Source organism: Rhinopithecus roxellana, chromosome 14 (assembly GCF_007565055.1).
Source record: "Rhinopithecus roxellana isolate Shanxi Qingling chromosome 14, ASM756505v1, whole genome shotgun sequence".
Lineage (NCBI taxonomy): Eukaryota > Metazoa > Chordata > Mammalia > Primates > Cercopithecidae > Rhinopithecus > Rhinopithecus roxellana.
In genome coordinates, this window is record NC_044562.1 from 2,125,395 (window position 1) to 2,150,192 (window position 24,798).

The 24,798-nt window shown below is 38.0% G+C and overlaps 1 protein-coding gene across 6 annotated transcripts in view; it reads left to right on the forward strand.

The window, feature by feature from the left end:
* Positions 1–24,798, forward strand: part of GTDC1 (glycosyltransferase like domain containing 1) — a 388,102-nt gene that overhangs the window by 347,616 nt on the left and 15,688 nt on the right. For all 6 annotated transcript variants that reach the window (XM_030916918.1, XM_030916919.1, XM_030916923.1 and 3 more), the window contains one exon: positions 14,784–14,893. In XM_030916918.1, coding sequence (XP_030772778.1) covers positions 14,784–14,893 — 110 coding nt within the window. The remainder of the gene's footprint in view (positions 1–14,783; positions 14,894–24,798) is intronic.

The following is a 24,798-nucleotide window of genomic DNA, read 5'->3' on the forward strand; positions in this document are numbered from 1 at the left end:
ACTGCATAGTCCGAAGAAAATTATTTCTTGTACCAGCCAATGTACTTGTGTGTAATCCTCCTGGAAAATACGATGATTACTTCCTGCAAAAAATGGCTTCTCTTTCTGATTGTTTCCTTAGTACTTCATGCTCTGTTCCTCAAGACTGAAACAGGTGAAATGGGAGAGTTCCCTTGACCCCTTCGCTGAACTTGCCACAGGGCTGGCTCGTTTACGCAGCCGCTGTGCTCAGTCCCTTATGGGAGGGAGCACACAAGCCAGGGGGTGTGGGAACTGCAGTGAATGAACACTGGAACCAGCCGGTTGCTTCTCTTGGGGAGGCAGGCTCTGTGCAGGCCGCACAGCAGCATCCAAGCACGTTGCAATGCTCTTTTAGCTCTGCTGTCCAGGAGGAGGTGTCTGTGACCCCAAGAGAGCCAGAGGGCGTGTGTTACAATCAGTGCTCTTTTAGCATTTGCTATCCGCAGATGGCTAAGGTTAACCAGCTCAGTAGACAGTCAGGGTGACAACCTTTTACACCCTGCCCTCTTGGTACCCAGTTCTTGTCCAGCGTCCAGGAAGAATCAGGTCACATGAATGAATTAAAGGGTAGTAAATGTGGAGGACTTTTTTGAGTTGTGGAAGTGGCTCTCAGTGGGAAGGGAGCTGAAAAGTGGATGGAGAAGGAAAGTAATCTCCCCCTGGAGTTCAACCATCCCCAGCCAAACTCTTCTCTGTCCATAGTCTACAACTTCCAGCTGCTGCTTCTCCTCTTGATGTTCAGACACTTCTCCCTTCTGTGTGTGTGTATCCACTGAGTTTAGGGTCTGGGGTTCTTATGGCACAGGATAGGGAGCAGGGTGAACCAAAAGGCAGCATTCAGGTGGGAAAACAGGGATAGTTCTCACTTTGGGCCACAGGTCCAGGCTTGAGGGTGGAGCCCTTGCCAGGGACACCGTCCTGTTCTACCCAGTATTTCCCTGCCTCCTGTCCATATCACAGACACAGGAAAACTCTTAGCACCTGCAACCTGCAATCCCTGTTGATTCTCTGCTAAGGAAGAATTTTTGGTCTTGTACTCAAGGAGTACCCTTCCCCTTACAGAACCATCTGCTGGCCTTCTCTGAAAATCTAAGGGTATCCTCTGTCCACTTCCACCTGCACATCTATTTGGTCTTTATTATCTGTCAACTTTTTCACCTCTTGTGTGATTTAGGGTTTTTGATACCTTACTGTTCTTAAAGTTGATGTTGGTACTTGTATTTCTAGTTTTTGTTGCTTGGAGGTAACTCCTAAGAGAAGGGAAAATAACAGTTTACTCCCCCAATTTCAGTTGTTACTTTTCTGTGAAGGTGACTTGGTACAATGTTATAAACATCATGAGAAGGAATGATGAACATCCTTATCAGGAAGAGGGAGACGTATTTGGTGGCAATCAGCAGTTGGGTCAAGGATTGATGATTGATATGAGGGTGACTGCGTTAATTGTGGCTTGGTGGCTGGATTAATGGTGGCATTTGACAAGATTAGAGGTACAGTCCTGAGAAGAAAAACTCAGTTATGGATACATGTATCTTTTTACACAAATAAAAGTTTTACTTTAAACCATATTTGTAACTGTGTTATAAATAAAAATGGCCAATTGCTGAGTGCTCACTATGTAATTTGCATATGTAACTCTTGATACTTTAGATGCCACTATGTATAATTCAAGGTAAACATTAAAACCTCAAAAATGATACATTCAGTTTATTATAGATAACTGATTATAAAGTATAGCAAACTTTACTCTTTAACCTAGTTATCGTGGCTATAAAACTCACTAGAAGATTCTTAAATTTCTAGTTCAGTAAATGAAGAATAAAAGGATAACAATTATGATAATATTAAAAACCTTTCTTTATTGTGTATTTACTGTTTGCCTGGCACTGCAAATTGTTTCACATACATCATTTCACTTAATCCCCTCAACTGTTCCTTGAAGTGAATGTTATTATGTTGCTACAGATGAAGAAATTAAGTCTCAGACTGATTTGGTAGTTTGCCCTCGAGTACAGATACTAAATATGAGAACTAGGATTTGAACCCTCTTTTAACTAAGCTTTATTGTTCGTGTAGGCTATTTTACTTCAATTATTCTGATTTAAAAATGTACATTTAAAATTGTAGTCTTATGTGAATTTATTATTGGTTTTGAATAGCTTCTTTTCTACCTGTGGATTTACATACATACATCTCTAAAGCAAGCCAATTTTGTTAAAATGATCTCTCATGAAATACACTATCTAATTGGTTATTCTCTATTATCTTTTTTTTTTTTTTTTTTTTTTTTTTGAGACAGAGTCTTGCTCAGTCCCACAGGAGGCTGGAGTGTGGTGGCGTGGTCTCAGCTCACTGCAACCTCCGCCGCCCGGGTTCAAGCAATTCTCCTGCGTCAGCCTCCTGAGTAGCTGGGATTACAGGTGCATAACACCATGCCCAGCTAATTTTTGTATTTTTAGAGGAGAGGGCATTTCACCATGTTGGCCAGGCTGATCTCGAACTCGTGACCTCAAGTAATCCACCTGCCTTGGCCTCCTAAAGTGCTGGGATTACAGGCATGAGCCACCACACCCGGTCTCTGTTATCTATTCTTTTCTTTGCTATAAATAAATTGTTCTGGTGGCTGGGTGCTCATGCCTGTAATCCCAGCACTTTGAGAGGCCAAGGCAGGTGGATCACCGTGGTCAGGAGTTCAAAACTAGCCTGGCCAACATGGTGAAACCCCATCTGTACTAAAAATACAAAAAAATTAGCTGTGCGTGGTGGTGCATGCCTGTAATCCCAGATACTTGGGAGGCTGAGACAGGAGAATTGCTTGAACCTGGGAGGCAGAGGTAGCAGTGAGCTGAGATCACGCCATTGCGCTCCAGTCTGGGCAACAAGAGTGAAACGTCTAAAAAAAAAAAAAAAAAGAAATTGTTCTGATACTCACTAACAGTAAGTATATTTAATTAATTCTTTGTTTCATGAGGCTTCTCATTCTGGAGAACTTTTTCTCGAGCAGTGTAGTTAATTTATAGCATGTGATGTTATTAGAATATTCAGAATCCCTTATTCTTTTGCATGTAAGTATTTAGTCTGCCTTCAGAACTTAATGTGATGAGTTTTTTTTTGTTGTTGTTGTTGTTTTTTTTTTTGGAGACGGAGTCTCGCTCTGTCACCCAGGCTGGAGTGCAGTGGCACAATTTCAGCTCACTGCAAGCTCCGCCTCCCAGGTTCACACCATTCTCCTGTCTCAGCCTCCCGAGTAGCTGGGACTACAAGTGCCCACCACCACATCTGGCTAATTTTTTGTATTTTTAGTAGAGACATGGTTTCACCGTGTTAGCCAGGATGGTCTCAATCTCCTGACCTTGTGATCTGCCCACTTCGGCCTCCCAAAGTGCTGGGATTACAGGTGTGAGCCACCACGCCCGCCCGTGATTAGTTCTTAATAACCTGAAATAATGAGCCACAAAAAAACTGGGGTAACAAGATTTGGGACTGAACCTTTTAGTATCATGAAAAGGACTAAGTAGAGTAATAGAGATTTATCCCATTTGTAAGAATACAGAAGAGAGGAGATATGTAATTAATTCTGTTTATAAAATGAAAAAAATACAACATATGTAGCAACAAGAACACATCATTTTTGCAGGTCTTTATAGAACAGACATTCCATATTGTGTTCACCCTTGTCCACAATCATTGCCATAACAATCTGGTATACTTAGCAGTTGCTGCTGAGTAAGGGAGACTGTCTCTTCTATGAGATCTCTGTGTCAGCCAAAAAACACAGCAGTCTCATATGGGTCTAGAAACAAGACATAAAACATGAAATACACAGAATTTCAGCATTTTTCTTTACATTGCAGGGATTTCTTATTAATCACTCTGTCCATTTCTATTTTAACATTTTTTAAATCAGAAACAAGTTTTGGAATGGGTTTTTCTCCTCGAATTAAGATTCTTTCCCTTAATCTGATTGAAGACCTTGTCATTTCTAGACATGACAAAATGTCCACAACTGAATATGAAAACCTGTTATTAAGAATTGAAATGCATTTTGATGAACAGCATCTAGTAATTCCAAACCATGTTTAATTCTCCATTTAAGAAAAAAAAAAAAAAAAAAAAAAACATGGTTCTTCCTGTCATTTCATAGACCTATCCTACCAAAGTTTTAAAAATATAACTCTCTATTCAGCCATCATTCATTCATTCATTCATTCTAAAGCTGTATTTTGAGTACCTGCCAACTTCTGGAGTCAAAGGGTTTCTCTGATATGTCGGGCTTTCAGACTAATTATAAGGAGACAGCATACAAATAAATATGAAATAATATACAAGAACATATTCATGAAATCATCAGTAGTATATGAATGTTAGTGCAGGAGTAAATCAGAGTGATACGGGATTTCTCAGGGATGACTGCAAGTAACAAATTTGAAGTAAGCAGTGGACAAGGAGTGGCAGAGAAGAGAAGAGGATGTGTTTCAAACACAAGAACTATGGGCAAAGGAGTATGGGGTTGCAAACAGCACAGAGGGAGAGGATGAGAATGATGGAAATACTTCAAGTCTGATAGGGCAGCTTAATTTCGCTTTAATGGTTTCTAGTTAGTGTATAGTTAAGATATATTAAAGGAAAATCATGTTGGAAATGATAATGTAACAGTCTTTTGGAAGCTGGATTGGCAGAGGGAGTCATAAGCTCAGCAGTGTTAAAGTATGAGGTGAAAACATTGTACTATAAAAATGGGGTTGAGCAAACAAATCTTAAATTATTTATGAAAGAAGAAATGACTAGGTTGGTGATAAGTTGATTAGGGACAGCAGTTTAGTTTTTAAGTGTTATAAATGAGTTGTGATTGACATCAAGAGAAGATTCTCTATATTCATCTGGTTACATAAATAGCAAAATACACACAGGAGGAAGGAATACAAAGATGAGATTCACAGAGAGTTGATCTAGATTTAGAGTCAATTCAGTTTACTGACTTTTTAGACTATGTGATAGACAGGGGAACCAGAGGTTAAACAACAACATGATCTCTGCCCTGGAGGAACTTAACAATGTAACAAACATGAGTAGGTAAAACTTTAAAAATGGGTTAGTTCCAAGAGATCATGTCCTTTGCACAGACATAGATGGAGCTGGAGGCCATTTTCCTCAGCAAACTAAGGCAGGAACAAAAAAACATACGTTGCATGTTCTCACTTATAAGTGAGAGCTGAACATTGAGAACACCTGGACACGTGGGGAAACAACACGCACTGGGACCTGTCAGATAGTTGGTGGGGGAGGAGGGAAAGCATCAGGTAGAATAGCTAATGGATGCTGGGATTAATACCTAGGCAATGGGATGATCTGTGCAGCAGAACACCATGGCACACGTTAACCTATGTGACAAACCTGTACATCCTGCACACGTACTCCTGAACTCAAAATTAAAACAAACAAACAAACAAAAAACCTTGTTTTGCTGAAAAAAAAGAAGAAATAAAATGGATTCATTCCTAAAAGAGGATGAGCATGATAGGAATGGAAAAAAAGAGGCCTTGCTGAGAGATTTGGAATGACTATATTTATTAGGTAACAGGAAAAACAGAAACTCCAGAAAAGAGAAATCTGAATGTTACAAAAAGAGCTAGATGTCACTTTTAGTATTGTTTGAAACATCAAAAAATTGGAATCAATTTAAGTGTCCGTTAGTAGGATAATTATATAAAAACTATGAGATGTATTAGAACGATTTTAAAATGAGATATCTATATGTGTTGATGTAGATAGATGTTCTGTTATATATTTGGTGAAAATGCAGTTTACGTGACTGACATTGATGTTGTTTATAAAATGAGGAAGGTATTGTAAAAATACGCTTATACAAATCTATATGTTTGCATATGCATAGAAATAGGTCTGGAAGCCTACTCACCAAACAGTAGTTGGTAGTGGTTACACTTGAGGAGTGGAATCAGGCAGGGTGAGGAGTGAGCTTTGAGTGCTTACTTCCTTTATTTCTCAATTATTTGGATTTTATTACAATGGGCATGCATTTTGTTATAATTGAAATATTTATTAAATAATTATAGATTCACGTGCAGCTTAAAACTAAGAGAGTCCCCTCTGGGACTCTGATAATACGTATGTTGGATCTTCTGTTTTTATCCCATAGGTCCCTGAAGTTTGGTTCTTTTATTTTTTTTTTAAGTCTGTTTTCTTTCTGTTGTTCACATTGTACAAATTCTATTAGTCTCAAGATCACCGATTCTATCCTCTGTAATCCTTTCTCTACCACTGAGCCCATCCAGTGAGGGTTGTTTTCTTTTTGTTTGTTTGTTTGTTTTAATTGTGTTACTGTATTTTTCAGTGCTATGATTTCCATGTAATAGTTGCTGAGATTGAGCGCTTTAGAACATGGTTGTAAGCTCCCTGGTTGTCAGAGTAAAGCAGGATATAAGAATCATACATTTTCCTATCCAAGAGGTAGAGATACAACAATTCTTGCAAACGTCAAATAGTTTCTTAAACTGGACCTTGGGAGAATTTCTAACTAGAGGAGGTAGACTGGACTACTGGGGCAGCTCTCAGGGTAACTAGCAAGCAGTTTTGAATGTATTTCCTACATGTTTCTTGGAGGAAAACAATGTTAAATCCAAAAGAAAATCTGAATGATTAGTCAGTTTGAATTTACAGCCCCAGTTACCACATTTGACAAGGAGAAACTTGATTACAGAAAATGGGAAGACTTAGTAATGAACTGGAGAGAGAAAAGTTTAGTTTCATAGAGTCTCCCCAGTCTGAGAGGAAGTAATTACATACATTGTGCTGTTTTTAAAGTATGTGGGATGGTGACTGCTGCCTAAGTAACATCCCAGGAGTAGGGAAGACTCCATTTGCCTTAATTAAGACACTTCATGTCCCTCCAGTTCTTTGAGGCATGGGTTTTTTTGGGGGTTTTTTTGTTTTTTTTTTTTTGTTTTTTTTTTTTTTTTGAGACGGAGTCTCGCTCTGTTGCCCAGGCTGGAGTGCAGTGGCCAGATCTCAGCTCACTGCAAGCTCCGCCTCCCGGGTTTACGCCATTCTCCTGCCTCAGCCTCCCGAGTAGCTGGGACTACAGGCGCCCGCCACCTCACCCGGCTAGTTTTTTGTATTTTTCAGTAGAGACGGGGTTTCACTGTGTTAGCCAGGATGGTCTCGATCTCCTGACCTCATGATCCGCCCGTCTCGGCCTCCCAAAGTGCTGGGATTACAGGCTTGAGCCACCGTGCCCGGCCCGAGGCATGGGTTTCTATAGGCTTACTGGCCAGAGTTGCAGAGAAAGGAAATTCATTGGCAAGTTAAACAGCTGAATAAAAATGACTGTATACAATATCCAGTGAGATTGGAAATCCTGTTGAAAAGAAACAACCTGAGGAGTCTAAGCTTTTAGCAGTGGAGGGATTTAGAAGAAATCTGTTGTGGGGTGGACCTAGTGGGAAAAATGATTTATTGAAGATGGTTCTCACTGCATGGCCTTCAGGATGGAATGAGTGGGAAGATTTAACTGGGGAGAAGATCGTTAGGTTGTCATTGTAATGCAGTATTTGAAAACCAAGCAAAGATAATTTCTAAGCAAACAGATTACAGTCAATGGTGTCAAAAGTAGGAGAGAGCGTAACAAGCATGAGAATGAAGGAGGGCAAAGGTGGGAATTGGTGTTATTAGCACTTTCATCCAAGAAAATGAGAATGGGAATAGCAAAGCTATAGAGAAAACCCAGGAGATGAGGAAAGAGGAACACAGCTAAGGTGAAATGATCTGTGAAAAGTCACCCAAAAACAGTACATTATTGAAAACTTTCTTGTCAATAAGTATTATCAGGTAAAGGGGTATTTTGAAGATGCCAAATATGTGAATGGCGAATCGTGGACTAAGAGTAGGATCACAGACTTCAGGAAGCAAACCGAATATGAGAAAAAAACGAAATGGAAGATCTTGGATTGCTCATGGACTTTGAATTTTGAAAGACAGACACATCTCCTGCTATTAAAAAGAAAGTTGAGAGTATGAATATGTGCAGATGGCATGAAACCCTGATACACATAGAATTTAATTTTTTGGTAACTTAATTTCTGTATGATGGCCCATTTCAATATGATGATAGAAATCTCAAGCAGTTCAAGATTCTCTGTCTTCCATTTTCCCGGTCCCCTTTCCTCATGGCCCATTGCTAATGGATCCCTTGCTTCTGTCTATCTGCCTACAGCTCTGTGATCCTTCCATTTCACTCACAGAATCCACACTTCCACTTTTATACCCACTATGGCTCAGGAATCTCTTGAGGCTGTTTCCAGTACTGTCTATGCCTAGTGACATAGACTCAGACATTCACTCTCTAGAGTCGTGCTTCTTTCTCTAGAAGCATAGTGCATGGCCTCTGGGACTCTCAGAGCTCTGTTCTCCTCCGCTCCTGTCCATCAGTCCCTTGTGTTTTCTTGTCTGGAAGCAGAGTGGAGACACGGTGTAGGAGGGTGCATGCTACACTCTCATAGCGTTTTGCCTACTTATTTGTACCTGTTTGAAGGGATTTTAGGTGTTCTGTAAACACCTAAGAAGACTGCTCCTTTTTTTGGTTGAGGGGCTTCCTCCCCCTCTCCTCCATCCCATGTCTTTCCTGAAGCAATGAAAATAAAACATCTTACCATCTTGAATGTCTTTGGATTCAGGGGAGTAGAACTGGAATAAATTGATTAAAATTTATACCGTTAAAATAACTACAAATACAAAAGATGGAGAGAATGAGAGCGTATTGTATTCTTCAGGGTGCCAGACATTTCTTCATTCCTCACAACAGACTCTTTAAATGTAGCTATTGTTATCCCATCTTAAGGATGAAGAAACAGGTTGCACATGGTTATGTAATGTATCTGCTGGTCTTACCGGCCTGCTGCTAGACAGAGGCAGAGCCGGTTCTTTCTGAACTGTCCTTTCTACCCTCCCTCAAAAAGCAAAGTTAAAGGGTGGAATGCAGTGTGAACATTTGCAGAAAGCCACATGGATATGGTTGGTCTTTGTCAACTCTAAGTAAATGATGGTGAGGAGCACCTGTAGGGTTAAAGAAAACGCTGGTCGTAGCCAAAAGAGAGAAAACGAGCAAGAGCAAACGAGACAGAGAGAAGTTGAGAAATCAGTGGCTAACGAGACTACTGTCTGAATTACGTTCAAAGCACTATGACACACCACATGGGAAGCAGAAGCTGCAGGTGTGGAGGGAAACCAAAACTGATCCCTGCTGTGTCAGGCACGCAGAGAGGAGTGAAGAGTGTGTGGCCCTCGAAAGCATAGTGGAGAAGTCGGTAATTCTAACAGTTAGCACAGGGTGGTAAGTAGAAGCCTCACGTTTCTGAATAAGGAACACGTCGCTGGATTTGGAGGTGAAGTGCTATTTCATAATGGGAAGTAAAGATGAAGTTTAGCAAAATATCAGAAAGGTGAAGAAATTTGATACCATTGTGTTGGAGAGACCATAATTCCATATTGCTTCTCCATATCCTTATTGCCATCTATTATCCAATGAGTTTGAACCTCAAGTAACAAGAAACTAAAGAATGTTTATGATTTAATGATCTGGAAATGTTACTATGGGCTGAAGGCACCAACTCTTGTTTTTCCTCTGATTATATGTGGGAAGGAAAAAAAAAGTCAAAAACTGCCTAAAAGAAAATGACTTCATAGTGATTAGATGTAATTTCAGATGCAGACTGAGTCTCTTCTGTGTGATCTTAAATGAAGGAATAGTTATATTTGTATGACCACTTGGTTGAGAGGCTGAAGTAAGATTATGATCAGGTGCTTAACATGGAATCTGGAATGTAACAGGAGCTCTATAAATGCAACTCGCTTTTCCTACACCTTCATTTATTCAACAAATATTTATAGAGGAGCTAATTTTATGCCACAGATAATGTGTTAGGATAGGCCACATTATGCTGCAGTAATGAAGACACTCCCCCTCCCCAAATCTCAGTTGCTTAAACCCAACCAAAGTACATTTCTCTCACCTACTCAAAGTCTGCTGCATGTTTAGGTGGCTTTACAGGGCAACTCTCCCCCATGTGGCCACCCAGACTGCATCACTCTTTAAAATTAATCCTCGAAACACGAGACATCTTAAGGTCTACCACAGCAGAGAAATATCTAGCCAGAACTGCTTTTAGATACTTTTGTCTGAAAGTGGCATACATCAACCCATTGGCCAGAAGTAGTCCAATGTCCTTATACTACTGGAAGAAGATGAAGATGGAGTCTTCTGTGTGCTCAGAAAGAGAGAATGAGTGGATATTGATGAACACAAGTATCTACCACTTTTTAGCTAGGTGCTGGGTCCTTAGTAGTAAACAAAACAAGTAACATTTATCCTTTCCTGATGGAGCTCTCATGCCAGTGACATGCTCCTGGGAACACTATAGCATTCGTAAAGAACCAGTGTTCTGCCCAAGCAAGGGAAGAAACTAAAGAGATTGTATTCAGTATGTATAAAGTTATGTGAAAAAATAGGAAAGGATAACAGTTCAGTGTAAGTGACAAGTATGGAGAACTTAGAAATCCTCAATAAATATTTACTGAATGAATGTTAAGTGATGAATAAGAAGAAATTTAGCTCTAAGAAACTAAACTGGAAAAGCAACAGAGAGAACAGATATAGGAATAAAAAACACATGGAAACAGTTTATGCTTTTCAAATGTTCTGAATAATATTTGGGAATAAAAGCTGTTCTTGCTGCATCTACTGCTTCCAGTAAGCTTGAAATATTTCTGCGCTGGTCTCTTCTGCCATAGTGGTGGTGCGGAGGAATGAATTCCCAGCCAGACTGTTTCATTCTTACCTACTCAAGAGTATGAAAATTGTTGGGAAGCTTGGACTCTGACTTATCCTCTGGAATATTTTGCGAAGACTTAAGTTGTCTTGATTGGCAACTGTCAAATGTATAGGGATTATAGGAAAGGAGGATTTATGCTGCTCTAAATATTGAAAATGTTACAGGGCTAAGCAAAAAATCTAGTAATTTTATGGTGGAATATTAGAGATGGATAATTTCTTAAAAGCATTAAAATGATTTCTATAAAGATGTTTATTAAAGAAAAAATAGAAAACATGCAAAAAAAAAAAAACAAAAAAAGAAACATAACAACCCCTAAAGATAATTTCCAATAACTTTTGGTATACCTATGCCAAACTTTCCTAGACATACACATTGATTTATCTTAGAAAACACATCACACAGATCATGCCGCTCTGTCATCTCCCTTTTACTTAACAGTATTTCTTGAACATTTTTCTACTTCAAGAAGTATATTTATGCAATATTTTTTAATGGCTGCATGGTATTGCATCATATATGTGTGTCAAAATACATTTACTTATCATTCCATTAGATCATTTACAGATGGTTGCTGTTATAAACAATGCTGTTATGAACATACTCTTAACTGAATTTCTGTGCACATCTTTAATTATTTTATAGAATAACTTTCCTAAATTGCAATTACTTGGGGAAAAGTCGTGTATATTTTAAGGCTTATTATTTACATTATCAGATTACCCTTTAAAAGATTGTTTCAGTTTACATTCCTACCAGCAGTGGATGAGAATAAGAGTGTTTAGGAGCCCATAAATCTACAAATATGGTTGTAGCGAATTAGGCATACCATTGTACATATGTTTAATATTGATAGCTGTTAGCAGAAAGAGGCACTCAGTATATTATCTTTAAATCCCACATTCTACGTATTGAATGCTTTATTCTAAAATCATATGTATGAGAGTTTCACATTAAGTTTTCTAGAAAGGAATTTAAGACAAATTCACATATTATGCTAAATGGGTTCATTAATGTCATAGGCTCTGGGGTACAATCTCTGAATGATCCATTGGATAGCTAGAATGAGTTCTTTACTAAACAAAATATATTGAGCTCTGCCATTGAATATCATCCGTGCCTTGATAAATGCCTGTAGCCAAATATTTGTGTGTATATCTTTAATAATTGAATGTTAGGCAATTTCTCGTTTTTCTGAAAAGAAAACCCCAAATTTTTTTTCAACTAAATTGATTATATTAAAGTTTGCATGACATAGATGAAATAAACTTGTATATTTATAGTATGTAATTTACTAATTTAGACATAAATAATACTTTAAATGCATACTGTAAGTAATAATTTTTAGAAGTATGGCTGTTTTCCCACCCTTACATTTCATGAAGCAGTTTTGGTCCAATTCCCCCTTCCATGCATTCTTGACTTCATGATGGTGGCACCTCTTCAGGCAACTGGCCTGTTTTTACCACCTGTCATCTGTAAGTAGCTTGGGGTGCAGGACTTTGTGAAACTGTATGATGGAAATCTTTCCCCCAACTATAAAAAAGAAGAAAAAAAAACGCACTTATTACTTATCTCCAGTAACCACTTAACTCTGTTACTTTTTTTAGTGATTTTTAAAATGCTTGTTTTCGACAACATCCAGCACTTAGAATTGTTAGGTCATGTCTCCCAAAATAATTACCAACTCAATATTAAATTCATTTGTTTCTGTTTTTACCGGTCCCATCAAGTGAATGATTGCTAAAACCATCCAAAACTCTCATCAGTTGTTTCAGGCTAATCCATGTTCCCTAAACAGTACTTTGTTTAAAATAAAATAATTGAGAGAGTGCCTGGTATTATGAGAGACTTTATAAGGACTTTAGTTTAATATGCCTCTTTTTCTGAGGGATAACGTTGGGAATGAAAAAATCTCACCTTACATTCAGTCGTATATTACAGTTTAAACAAAAAGAAGGGATTCACTCAAATCTCTTTTGTGTTCTTATGCAAAGTAATTATTCAATATGAAAGCTTTTGTCCACCTATAGGAAAAGCTAAAGATTACAGCAGGATTGTAATACATTTATCTTATATAAAAACACTGAAAATTGAGGTTTATAAAGGCTGCTGCTTTGAAAATATTCACACTGGACTCTTTTAAGAACTACACCTCTACCCGATTAAACCTCCTCCCAACTCCAAACCTCATCTAATTTTACTTTAATATCAAAAATAAATAAAAAACCCAGCCATATTTAGAATATAAGGTCTCTTAGGTATCCGTAGCCAAAATTTTGAAACTCAAAATGAAAAATTTAGAGAACTGAATGGCTAGATTTCCCTATGGTGATACTCCCGCTTTAAGATATATTATGTTGTTTCCAATATTTTCATCTAAGTATTTCCTAGAGAATCAGACTAAAAGAACATTTTATAGATTAGGTAGGTGGCAGCTATTTGATTGATATGGTTGAAGATGGCATATGGCATATTCTTTACTTTCAGAGTGTTTTGAGTCTTTGTTCTTGCCCATAGCAGTAGTATCTATGAGAACTATCCAGAAACTTCCCAATGGTACATGTATGTAAAACACATCATCTTAAAAAGCAATGAACATTTTACCATTGCATTCTTTATTATTTGAACTAAATCAAACTGAGAGATATAGAACTTAAATGGCTATAGAACTCTAATTGTATAAGATATTACAATTTCATAAGATTATAAATGCTGTTTTAAAATGTTAATTAGAAAATACATTTGTTTTAATTCATGATACTGAAAATATTGACTGAATTGTGAATTAACACATTTAGGGTTGCAGATGTCATTTTTCATGAGATTTCCTGAATGATGTAATTTTCATATTTCATATAGCAGTTTGATCAATTTACAGATTTATTTTACATAATTAGTAAATGAGAAATTCAATTGCTGATACATAACTATTTTTCCATAATGTAAAAAAGAAATTAAAATTCTGAATTATAAATAAAAACCAAATATTTTGAAGACATCTGGTCCACATCTGTCTGAAATAAGATAATTTAAAACTGTAATTAAATGCAAGAAATACTGAAATATTCACACCTTAGGATGCTAAAAAAAAAAAACTCACTTCATCTTGATGTTATTTGTTGAATTGTAGAATTTTTAAAAATTTTAGTGTCCTTTAGCCTCTCATTTTGTCATTTACAAAGAAGACTGACAAGCTAAACAAACAAAAAACAATCCATGTGTTCCAAAGCCTCTACTAAATGAAAGAATTATCTTTATTACTATTCTTTTGTATGTGCATAACTCCACTCCTAAGTTAATACTCAGCGGACATAGACCCAGACCTCCCTCCTTTTGATGTATTTATAATTCTCCATTCAGTTATTTAAAATGAGAGATTAGTGAGAGGTCTCTAATCTCCCTAAATTGTGCGTTCCTTGTGGGCACAAAGGAGCTCAGTAAATGTGAGAGGAAGGTATTCAGACCTATGGAAATGAAAAGCATCGTTGGTACATTCTCGTGATCATTGGAGAGTCAGCCTTTGAAGATTGGTCTTTTCTTAAATTTAAAAAAAAAAAAAAAAGTTTATTTTTAACCTTTGTTAAGTAGAAAATTAACCATTTTAGGGAAAAGTAAATACACTATACTTTCTGTAGTCTAGCCTTAAGATGTGAAAAGGCAGATTTCTCCTTTAAGGCTGCAGATCCTTAAAACTTCAGTAGGTCTAGGTTCTGATCATAAGAGACAAGTTTGTGGACATGAAAACACTGCTGATGCTATAGTGTGAAGTTATAGGAAGAAATCTCCGCTTGGATACCAGAGGCTCCCCAACCAGCAATAGACCGTGAAAAAAATTGATACTGTAGGAAGTGAAACCACTTTTCCTAACACATGCCCTGAGGTAACACAAGTTATATTTTGTGTGTTTATTTCCAGGGAGCATGATAAAGATCCAGAAAGCTTTTTTAAGGTATTAATGCATCTTAAAGACTTAGGACTCAATTTCCACGTGTCTATCCTTGGAGAAACCTTCACAGATGTCCCAGGTACCTCTGTTGAATTTTCTAATGTGTATTTTTATAGATGACATAAGCTCTACAACGTAAGTATTAATTTCCATGTTTCCCTTTGTTAGAATAATCAAGATGAGCACTGTTAACCAAAAGATTATACGATGGCATTAAAGTCTGATTCAATTAAAAAAATACTTAAGTAAGCATTCTTTGATTTAAGTTGAGAATGTGAAGTCATCTCTTTGATCAAATATAGTTTATACAATGCATCTTGATGTAAATAAAATATATTACTTTAGGCATCTTAACACTTAAAGTGGGAATTTGTAATTGGATATATAACCTCTCACCTCTGGGGTCACTGGTTTGAATCCTGCTCACATGAGTATTGGCTGAAATACATTAACATCTGTTAGGTGGCCTATGTAAAGCATTTTGGCATCTAACTTGTAATATGGAATGGACTGTAGTCCATGTCATAGTTGTCATTGGTTCATGCCTTGTTTATTGAACTTGAGAAAGACAAAAATCAGAAGCTGATAGTAGCAGATCCTCTCTTTATTAATGGCACATGGAGCCTTTTCAAAGAGCCATTTCCTTCACCCTGCATCCTCACTGGTCACATTTGGGTCAGTAAAATGAGGATTCATAAGCATACAAGTTATACAAGTATTCATATTTTTTAAGCTTTGGGTGTTCAGCATTATTTGAAAAATCAAATGTACAAACAACAATATTTCAGAAGTAACAAGCCATTGTGCATTATAACTCCTAAGGAACATCTAAAGTTTACTTTCACTTAGCAAGTGTTTCTCGATTCTAGTAGTGTCAGGAACTATACCCAGCCTGCATCTCAGTAGCCTTGTCTCATATGGCTCATCGTCTGCCCTCTGCAGCTGTGGATACTGACCTTTTCCCAGTTCCCCTAAGACACCAGGCTTCTTGAGAGCTTTGGACGTTTGCCTGTTCATTTCTATTTCATCCTTTTGATCTCAGCTCAGGGGCATTTTCTTTTGCTGTGAAGCTTTGTCATGATTTCTCAGCACCCCATACTTTGTCTTCATGGTACTTACCTCAGTTATAAATTTATATATGTATAAATTTTTTCATCTCTTTCATGCATATGCACATAAGCACACATGGCCCATACACACTGGAATGTAAATGCTATGAGGACAGGGACTGTATCTGTCGTGTTCATCATTGTACCCCAAAGCCCAGTGCAGTGCTTGACACAATGGTGGAGCTCAGTGAATATTTATTGGACAAATAAGTAAAAATAATGCAAACTCCCTGCTCTCAAGAAATTTATCTTTTTTTTTTTGAGAAGGGAACACTTGTGCCTACACATAGGCAACAGAGGGTGAAACACAAGGTAATACAATTATACAATTATCTAAGCCACACAGGTGGTTTTGAGTGTTAATTGAAGGGCTGGTACTTGAATAGCCAGAAAAGAAGGATTAAGTTATTCCAAAAGGGGAAACAACATGGGCAAAGCACAAGAAGTCAACATTTTGGAAAAGGTGATTAAATGAGAGAAAAACTTCAATGATGAGTGCTGTGAGGTCATTAAACAGAACAGGAGATTCTACATGCAGACCTTAATAAGGAAGTTGGTATGTGCATTACACGGGTAGGGTGGGGCCCACATGTGAAGGAGCTTGATAACCAGAGTAGACTGGGCAAAGGTAAGGAATAGGGAGCCTAGATCTTGAACAGGGAAGAAATATGATGAAACCTGGATTTTAGGAAGCTGTGTCTTGCAATGATGTGTAGACAGAATCACAGTAAGACTCTCTGGTAGTAATCCCAGTGTGATCCTATAAGGTGCTGGCAGAGAGATCAGTGAGAGGGCTCTATGAGAGGGATGTTCTCAAGGAAAGCACAGAAGAGAATTTGATAGATGGGTGGCTGTAGAGAAGGAAGGAAAGAAAAGATCAGCTCATTTGCAAAGCTCCTAAGTTCAGTTTTGTTTGTACCAGCTTTGAGGTGTTTGTGGATGGACTGAGAAACGATGCTGGAGGAAATTCCCCCCATCAGAAAGCTTCTTAGCCGGTGTTACCACTGGGTACTTTCAGGCCACCACTACAAAGAAGACTCGGTTTTTACTCAAAAGCCTAAGTTTTGGGATTACATCTCTCCTCTCCCACACATTGACCTTGAGCTATTTAGAGCAATATGGAGGTTGAAAACAGGATGTGGAGCAGTTAGGGGTCCAAGTACTTAGTGCTCAGTAAATACAGGTGACTAATTATTGTTCACTTTGGCTTCGCTTCCACACATACTTACTGAGCACTGTGGAGGGGGCATTCCACAGTGAACAGTGCTCAGTTTCCCCCTCTGGGATCTCTGTCTAACTGGGATGCTGTGAAATACACAGGGAGTACTGTGAAAGCCCACAGGAAGGGATAGCATATTGTCTATACACGTGCTTCTGTTACTCCTAGTAGCAACAGAGATTTTCTTCTGCCTCAGCCACTGGTTCATCTCTACCATTTCAAATGTGTATTGACTCTTCACGACCACGGCACTTCACCTTGCACAGAGAAGGAGCCCGGGTGTGGAATGGATGAAAGAGCTGGTAGCTTTCCAGGTTGTGCCCTTAGAAGGCCGCTTTGCTGGTCTCTACAACAAAGGCTTCCTAACAGGCCATTCTGTGTCACTTCAGCCATTATTGTCACCCCTCTAGCTTATGTAACAGATTCTTAGATAGCATTTACTGTATTCCACGTGTTGTTCTAAGCTGTTCATGAATATTAACTCTCTAACCCTTTATAACAATCCTGTTCAGTATTGCTATCTCCATTTTTTCCAAGGTGAAGAAACAAATAGGCCACTCAGCTAGGCAGTGTTTTAGCCACTGAGCTATACTGCTTTTTCATGTTCTTTTTTTCTGACCCAACTGTTTCTCTAACTTTAAACATTAATTTTTCCCCAACTCACCATTCAGCACTCCTAGTCTCTTATCTAGTGCTTCCACAAAAAGAATTACCTAGCTGGCATGCATTTCTTTGTCTGAGGTCTCTTTGGGTACTACATTAGCATTTCTGGCCAGGTGCAGTGGCTCACACCTGTAATCCTGGCACCTTGGGAGGCCAAGGTGGGTGGATCACCTGAGGTCAGGAGTTCAAGACCAGCCTGGCCAACATGGTGAAACCCCATCTCTACTAAAAATACAAAAATTAGCCAGGTATGGTAGTGCACGCGGGTAATCCCAGCTACTCAGGAGGCTGAGGCTGGAGAATCACTTGAACCTGGGAGGCAGAGGTTGCAGTGAGCCAAGATCATTCCATTGCACTGCAGCCTGGGTAACAGAGTGAGACTCTGTCTCAAAAAAAAAAAAAATTATATAGTATGTGATACCCAGCCAGAACAATTGCTCTTAACACCGTTAACATTTGTAGGGATATGATTCTTTTGTAAATAATTGCAATTATTATTGCTAGTAATAACTTCCATTAATTGAAAATGTGCTTCTTTCTTGGCCATTTGCCTGATTATTTTATGTAATGCTCATGATACTCCCATTGAGGGTAGGTATTACCCTATCCCATTTTATAGGTAGAGAAACAGACTCTGAAAGCTTAAGTCACTTTGATTACATTGCCTATTAGTGAGTCAAGCTTTTCTCTAATACATACAAGCCAGAAGGATTGGAAAACCAAGAAAGGCTTAGTGTATTACTGCAGGACCATTGATTACTCTGCAGCTTTGTTTTGTTTCCCCCTCTAAAGAGCTCTTGGGGGGAAAGTAGCACACCACTGAGTGATGGCATTAGTGCCAAGTTTTACTGCCCTTTTTGATGAAACAATCATCACTAAATTTCTTTTGAAAACTGTAATTCAGCAACTTTGTAGAGTCTCTATACTGTTGATTGTTTTTAAGCAAAAATTACGTTGTTATGAAGTTTTTGTAATCCTTTTCCTAAAAAGTATAGTAGAATTAAGAGTGTCAGTTATAATTTATAGCACTACACTTTATAGGTCTTTTACATCATCTCTTCATTCTGCAGGAGATGAGAGATCTAGAATCAGTGACTTTTCCAAGGTGTGTGAGATGGGCAGTAGATAGTTGCAGGGTTTGGAGTGGAAACTGGGAGTCAGTTTTCCTCAGCCCTAGTCACTGCTATATTTTTTCAATCAATGTTTTTAAAGTACGTTCTTTGTGCCAGGCACTGTTCGACATTTAGGATGCAATGGTGGTGAATGATGTAGACATGTTTTGTGACATTTGAAACTTGTAGTCCCACTCCAGTGCTTTGTTCATCACTTACAAGAACATTCCTTAAAAATGATAGAACTGACATTTCTTGAGCACGTAGCATGTGCTAGACACTGTTCTCAGCCCTTTACACATAGTCTTCACAATAGCCCTGTGAATTAGGCACTGTTGGAATTACCATTTACAGCTGAAAAAAGTAAGGCACAGGGAGGTTAAGTCACTCGCCGGAAACCACCCAATCAGTCCACCTCAAAGGCAAATGCTCAACCTGTGCTCTACAAAGAAATTCACAAAATCATCCCTGTTTTACAGGTAAGAAAGCAGGAGTTGATAATGGTGAGAAATTCCTGGCCACTCATGTGAAATGTGTAGGGAAAAAAACATAGTATACATAGGGTTCAGTACTACCTACAGTTTCAGGCACGCAATAGAGGTCTTGCAATTCATCCCCTGTGGATAAGGGACAGCTATTTCATTGCCTGTAATACTCTTGCTGGAAACAACCCAGCTGGTATCTGAAGACACATCTAGCAACGATGTCCTGGAAAGCACAGCAGATATGAAGTGGAGGTAGTCTCTGTGGAAATGGAGTTACTTATCACTTACAGGTGACTTGGCATTTTGGAAAGCTTTTAGTGGTTTTCAACCAGAGATTCCCACCTCTACTTCCAGGGACATTTGGCAATGTCTGAGACATTTTTGGCTGTCACAACTGTTGCGCAGTGGGATGGTGCTCCTGGCATCTAGTAGGTAGAGGCCAGAGGTGCTGCTAAACATTCTGTGGTACACCAGACAGCCCCCATGGCAAACAGTTATCCAACCTAAAATGTCAGTAGTGCCTGGATTGAGAAACTGATTTGTGAGAATTGAACTCAGCAAACCAGGCTTGGGACTGGGTCTCTTGAAGCTTTCTAAGTTAACCCATGTTCATCCATCTGTGCAATAAAAAGGAGGAGATGGGAAAGGGAAATAATAATAAAATCACCTGCCCTATCAGCTTCAGTGAGTTATAATGAGGATTTCAGCACAATTAGATAATTTGAGGGAAAGTGCTTTCTAAACTACTATGCGGATTTTATTATAGGATTCATGGACTTGCCTCCAGAGTTTGTACATGGAATGAGTTTTTAATGCATTTTGGATCCATAGGAGACGTGAATGATCCTGTACCTTAAAAGTTCATTTTGTTTTTATTCAGAAAATTGGAAAGGTCATTCTGCTACATAAAGCATCTGCATCAGACTCCATATTACAAATGAACCAAAAATCCTAGAAGCTCCTCAATGCAAATATTTGAGTTCTGGCCAGTTCTCATAATAAGGTCACATTGTTAGCCCTTGAGATTATTTAAAAAAAAAAAAAAAAGAAGAACAAAATGCTTAAGATATCAAATAAGTGGAATGTGTTTGTATACTTAATAGTTTCCCACAAATGGTAATTCTAAACAAAATATTTTTTTCTGTGAACTGCCAAAGCCTTAAACAAGCGTTCTTCTTTCCATGCTGCAGACATGGTGGGAAAAGGAGTTTTAGCTTTAGACATTAGGGCAGCCAGAAAGGTTACAAGGAAACCAAAAACCTGAACTATGGTTTTGGCAGACAGAAGTCGTTCTGTTTCACCTTTAATTTGAGGTTAAAAACAGTATATGGAAAGCTTCTGGTTAGTATCTGGTATGACAATGGTTATTACTATGATCTTGGCATATTTCTGGTTCTTGGCTCTGGAGTCAAATGTTGGATAATTATATAACATTTCCCTCCACTTCCATCTTCTCCTTCACTCAGCTCCTAGCTCCTGTCTCATTTTCAGCAGAGCAACTATACTAAGGGGGAAATACTAGAAAGGTTCTAGGACACAAATAACATACATCACACTAATATGAAGTTTTAAAATTTTGTCACAAGGAGAGCCTAGCAAAAGGAAAGTTACTAATGTATTGATAAATGCTGAATTATAAGAAGATTAGTCCAGGCACAGTGGCAGAGAGAGACCTTGTTGTCTCAAAACAAAAACAACAACAAAAATACATTGAGATGAAGTTAATGTACTAGTAAGATTGAATAAACTGATTTTTCTCCAGACCATACCGTTCCCTAAACCTTTTCCTTTTCCTTATGATTTTTTTTATCATTATTCATTTCCTAACATATAATTACTTACTGAGTTCCTATTATGGTCTAGCACTACGTAAAGTATTGTGGATACCAAGAGATGAAGACATGGTCCCCCCCCCCCCCGGAATCTTACTGGCTCATTAGAAAACAAAAATATTTATATAATTACATTTTATTATATCACACTCTTGTTTATATTGTAACATTTTAATAATTTTGAATACATTATTTACAATGTTTATGGGCAAACCTTATAGCAGTCTAGTGATTTAACAAGTATTAACCTCCCCAAATTATAGCTGAGGAAATGACGCATATTAGCTCCATTTTAGTAGCATGGACTTGAAGTAGATTCTCAGTAGACAGAGCCACCTTCACATGATTCTTAGAAATGGACACATAGTTACTTTCCCGAGAACATGATTGAGAAAGTCGGTTTTCAAGAATCTGAAATTCAAACTGAAGTCTTCTGTCTCCCAGTCCTTTGCTGAAATAAAGAAATCAACAAAACATAATGGGAGAAGTAAGGAAGATTCAATTAAAGGTAGGCGTATAAGCTCCTGACAGAAAAAAGAATACATGCTAAATAGAAATGATGGTATCCCTTAAGATAATTTATGAAGGTAACAAGGCTCCAATTAGGGTGCCAGAATATTACTTTACATATCCTCACAAAGTGGTTCTAAAATCCGAACAAAATAAATAAATGAAAGGGCAAACTAGCAAAGGAATCATGAAGGAAAACATGTCCTACCAAATTCAGAACATGTATGAAGTGAGAACTTTTCAAAGAGTACCATACAGATTTAAAATATGAAAGTAAAAAAAAAAAAAAAAAAAAAAACCTAGGCAGAAATGGAGAAGCAGAAATACAACTTGTATATACATTTAAGAGCCAACAAACTTTACTAATACAAAATTTACTAATACACTTATCCCAACTCAAAAACAGAGTATTTTTTCTTAGTGAGATCAGTTAATTGAATAAAATAAATAATGTTTATATGATAAAACAACAAATTATACATTTATAAGTAAAGGTTTGCAGTAGCATCAACACATTATTATAAGTATAGTAATCTACTGAATTCTTACTCCATACCAAGCCAGGGCTAGGCTTTTACTCTGATAATCTCATTTTGCATCACAGCAATCCCCTCAATAAGTATAATTACTCTCCCCTATGTATGGGTGAAGACACTAAGGCTTTAGTTGAATAACTTGCCTGAGGTCAGTTAATAATAAACAAAAGAGATGATAATATCAGAAGAATAAATACTAAATCAACTTTTAGGGGTGAAGACTCTCTAATTTTACCAGTAATGAAATACATGTAAATACAAAAAAAAAAAAATTATGAGCGAGCAGTTGCATTGAACAAAACAATGAAAGTAAAGACTTGTAACTAAGACTAGCCCACTTGTGGAGCAACCTCTGCATGTATGGTGATGACGATGTACATTATTTTTGCTGAACTGTATTACTCTACCTTTTGTTTGACTTAGTCATTTCACCAGGGAATGTATCCCACGGAAATAATTCCAAGAAGGAAAAAACAGATGACAAAAGTTGTTCTTGCCTCGTTCTCTTCTCTACTGTCCCATAGTGAACAGGTGACTAAGATCTTATTCTTTCTTGATCGCATGCCTCATTCTGATTCTGTTGCCTCTTTTCTAGTTCTTGCCCTTTTCTTCTGGGCCCTTGACGCCTACAGAAGCTTCAGATTAGTCTCCCAGACTCTAGATACCTTGACACTGAGTTCATCCACTTGCTATCGTCAGTGTTCCTTCTAAACCTACAACGTCCAAGAAGATAATCATAATAGTATAACAATATTAAGTATTTGTGTCAGATTTTCTGCAGGATGAACTTAATTTCCTTTATAGCGGGGGAGGTTCTTCAAAATCTGACCGCAGACTAGCTCCTCATGAATTCCAGTTATCTTTGCCATTTCCGGAATACATCTGTGCCCTTACCCACCTCCATGTCTTGTGTTATTTGTTGCTTAAATTCCTTTCTTCCTCCCCATGTAGACACACTCAAACCCTTTCTCCACCTGGTAAAATCCCAACTCTATAACTCTTCTCTTTCCTTCCTGTTGCTTCATGGCATCTGTACTCATTCCATCAATTGCAAAGCATGTATCACGCTGCACTATAGTCACTTGGCTACCATAATAGGGCCATGGTATAACTGACCGGAAGGCACTTTGTAGGTGAAGAGTAGAACTTTTGAAACAGCCTCACAGAAGAGGAGTCTGCAGCACTCCTGGTGGGAGCGCTACCCTGGCCCAGCTTTTATTGATACCCTAACAAGGGCGAGGTTCCCATTCAGTACCTGTGAAGCTATCTTTTCCTTTCTCAGGAAAGGCTTGTTAACTAGGCTGATACCCTTCCCTCCCAAATGCTCAGAACATTCACCAGCTGCAAATAACTGGTGGTAACTCACTCTTATTCCTCAATGTGTCCTGTGAGAATCATTCTTTTTTCTAGGATCACTCCCAGGCATGCCATCCCTGGGCTTAAAGTCTACTCCTGCAGCTTCTGCAAGTGGAATAATATTTTCTACTGAAACGAGAAGATTCATTGCAACTCTTAAGGCAAGATCATTCATCCATCCTACCAGGGAAGGCCATGAAAATAATGAGTTCTGGAATACAGCTTCCAAAACATGTCTCAAGAAATTGTTCTCCAAAATTATATGTATGAAAACATCACTGAGGGAAAGTGCTCTGCCATTTTCATAAACTGTCCTCAAAGTTTGAGAAATGTGCACTTGGAAAAGACCCAGGAAAATAAATTAATTAATGGAAAAGATCGACATTAATAGACAAATAGGAAATTGTCTTAATTTTGAAAGCCTATAAATGTATATGAGATTTAGGGTTGATGGGAGATCTTAGGATGTAGTTGCTGTACTTGGTTTTGAGTTCCTATAGTTGTATACTGGTCATGATTTGGAGTGTGGTATGGTCAAAATAGTATTTCCCCAAAAAAAGACTATGGGGGAAGGCCTGCCTGTTTTAATATTCCTGTTTCCTGCAATGCCTATCAGAACAGGAGTCTCTGACAGAAAGCAGTACAACAGGGAATTAATATGAATATCTGAATCCAACTAGCGAGTTTTTCCAGCTATCTCTCTCCTTGGCTAAATCGTTACATTTCTGAAATGGAAACCATCAGATATATGCTGCCGTGCAGTGAACACTGTCCTGGAATTTATAAGGCTCAGGGTCTAGTTCCAGCTCTGCCACTGATTGGCCATGTCACCTCTTTCAGCCTTACTTTACTCATCTGTAAAATAAAGTCATTCCAAAGAAGTTAGAACTAGAAGGGACCTTGGAGATTAGGGTTGCAGACTTAAAATCCCCACCCCCAAGGGGATTTTACTTAGTGACACTTTCTGAAATGTTTATTATCAAAGACATAAGCATAATAATTGTACTTTTTTAATACACTTTGTGTTCTACCTGTATTTTTTTTTTCACTTTTATTATAGGTTCAGGGGGTTACATGTGCAGATTTATTACAAAGATATATTGAAAACACTTTTTATTCCTCATCATTCTGATATCTACCTGTGCTGCCAGTCACAATTATT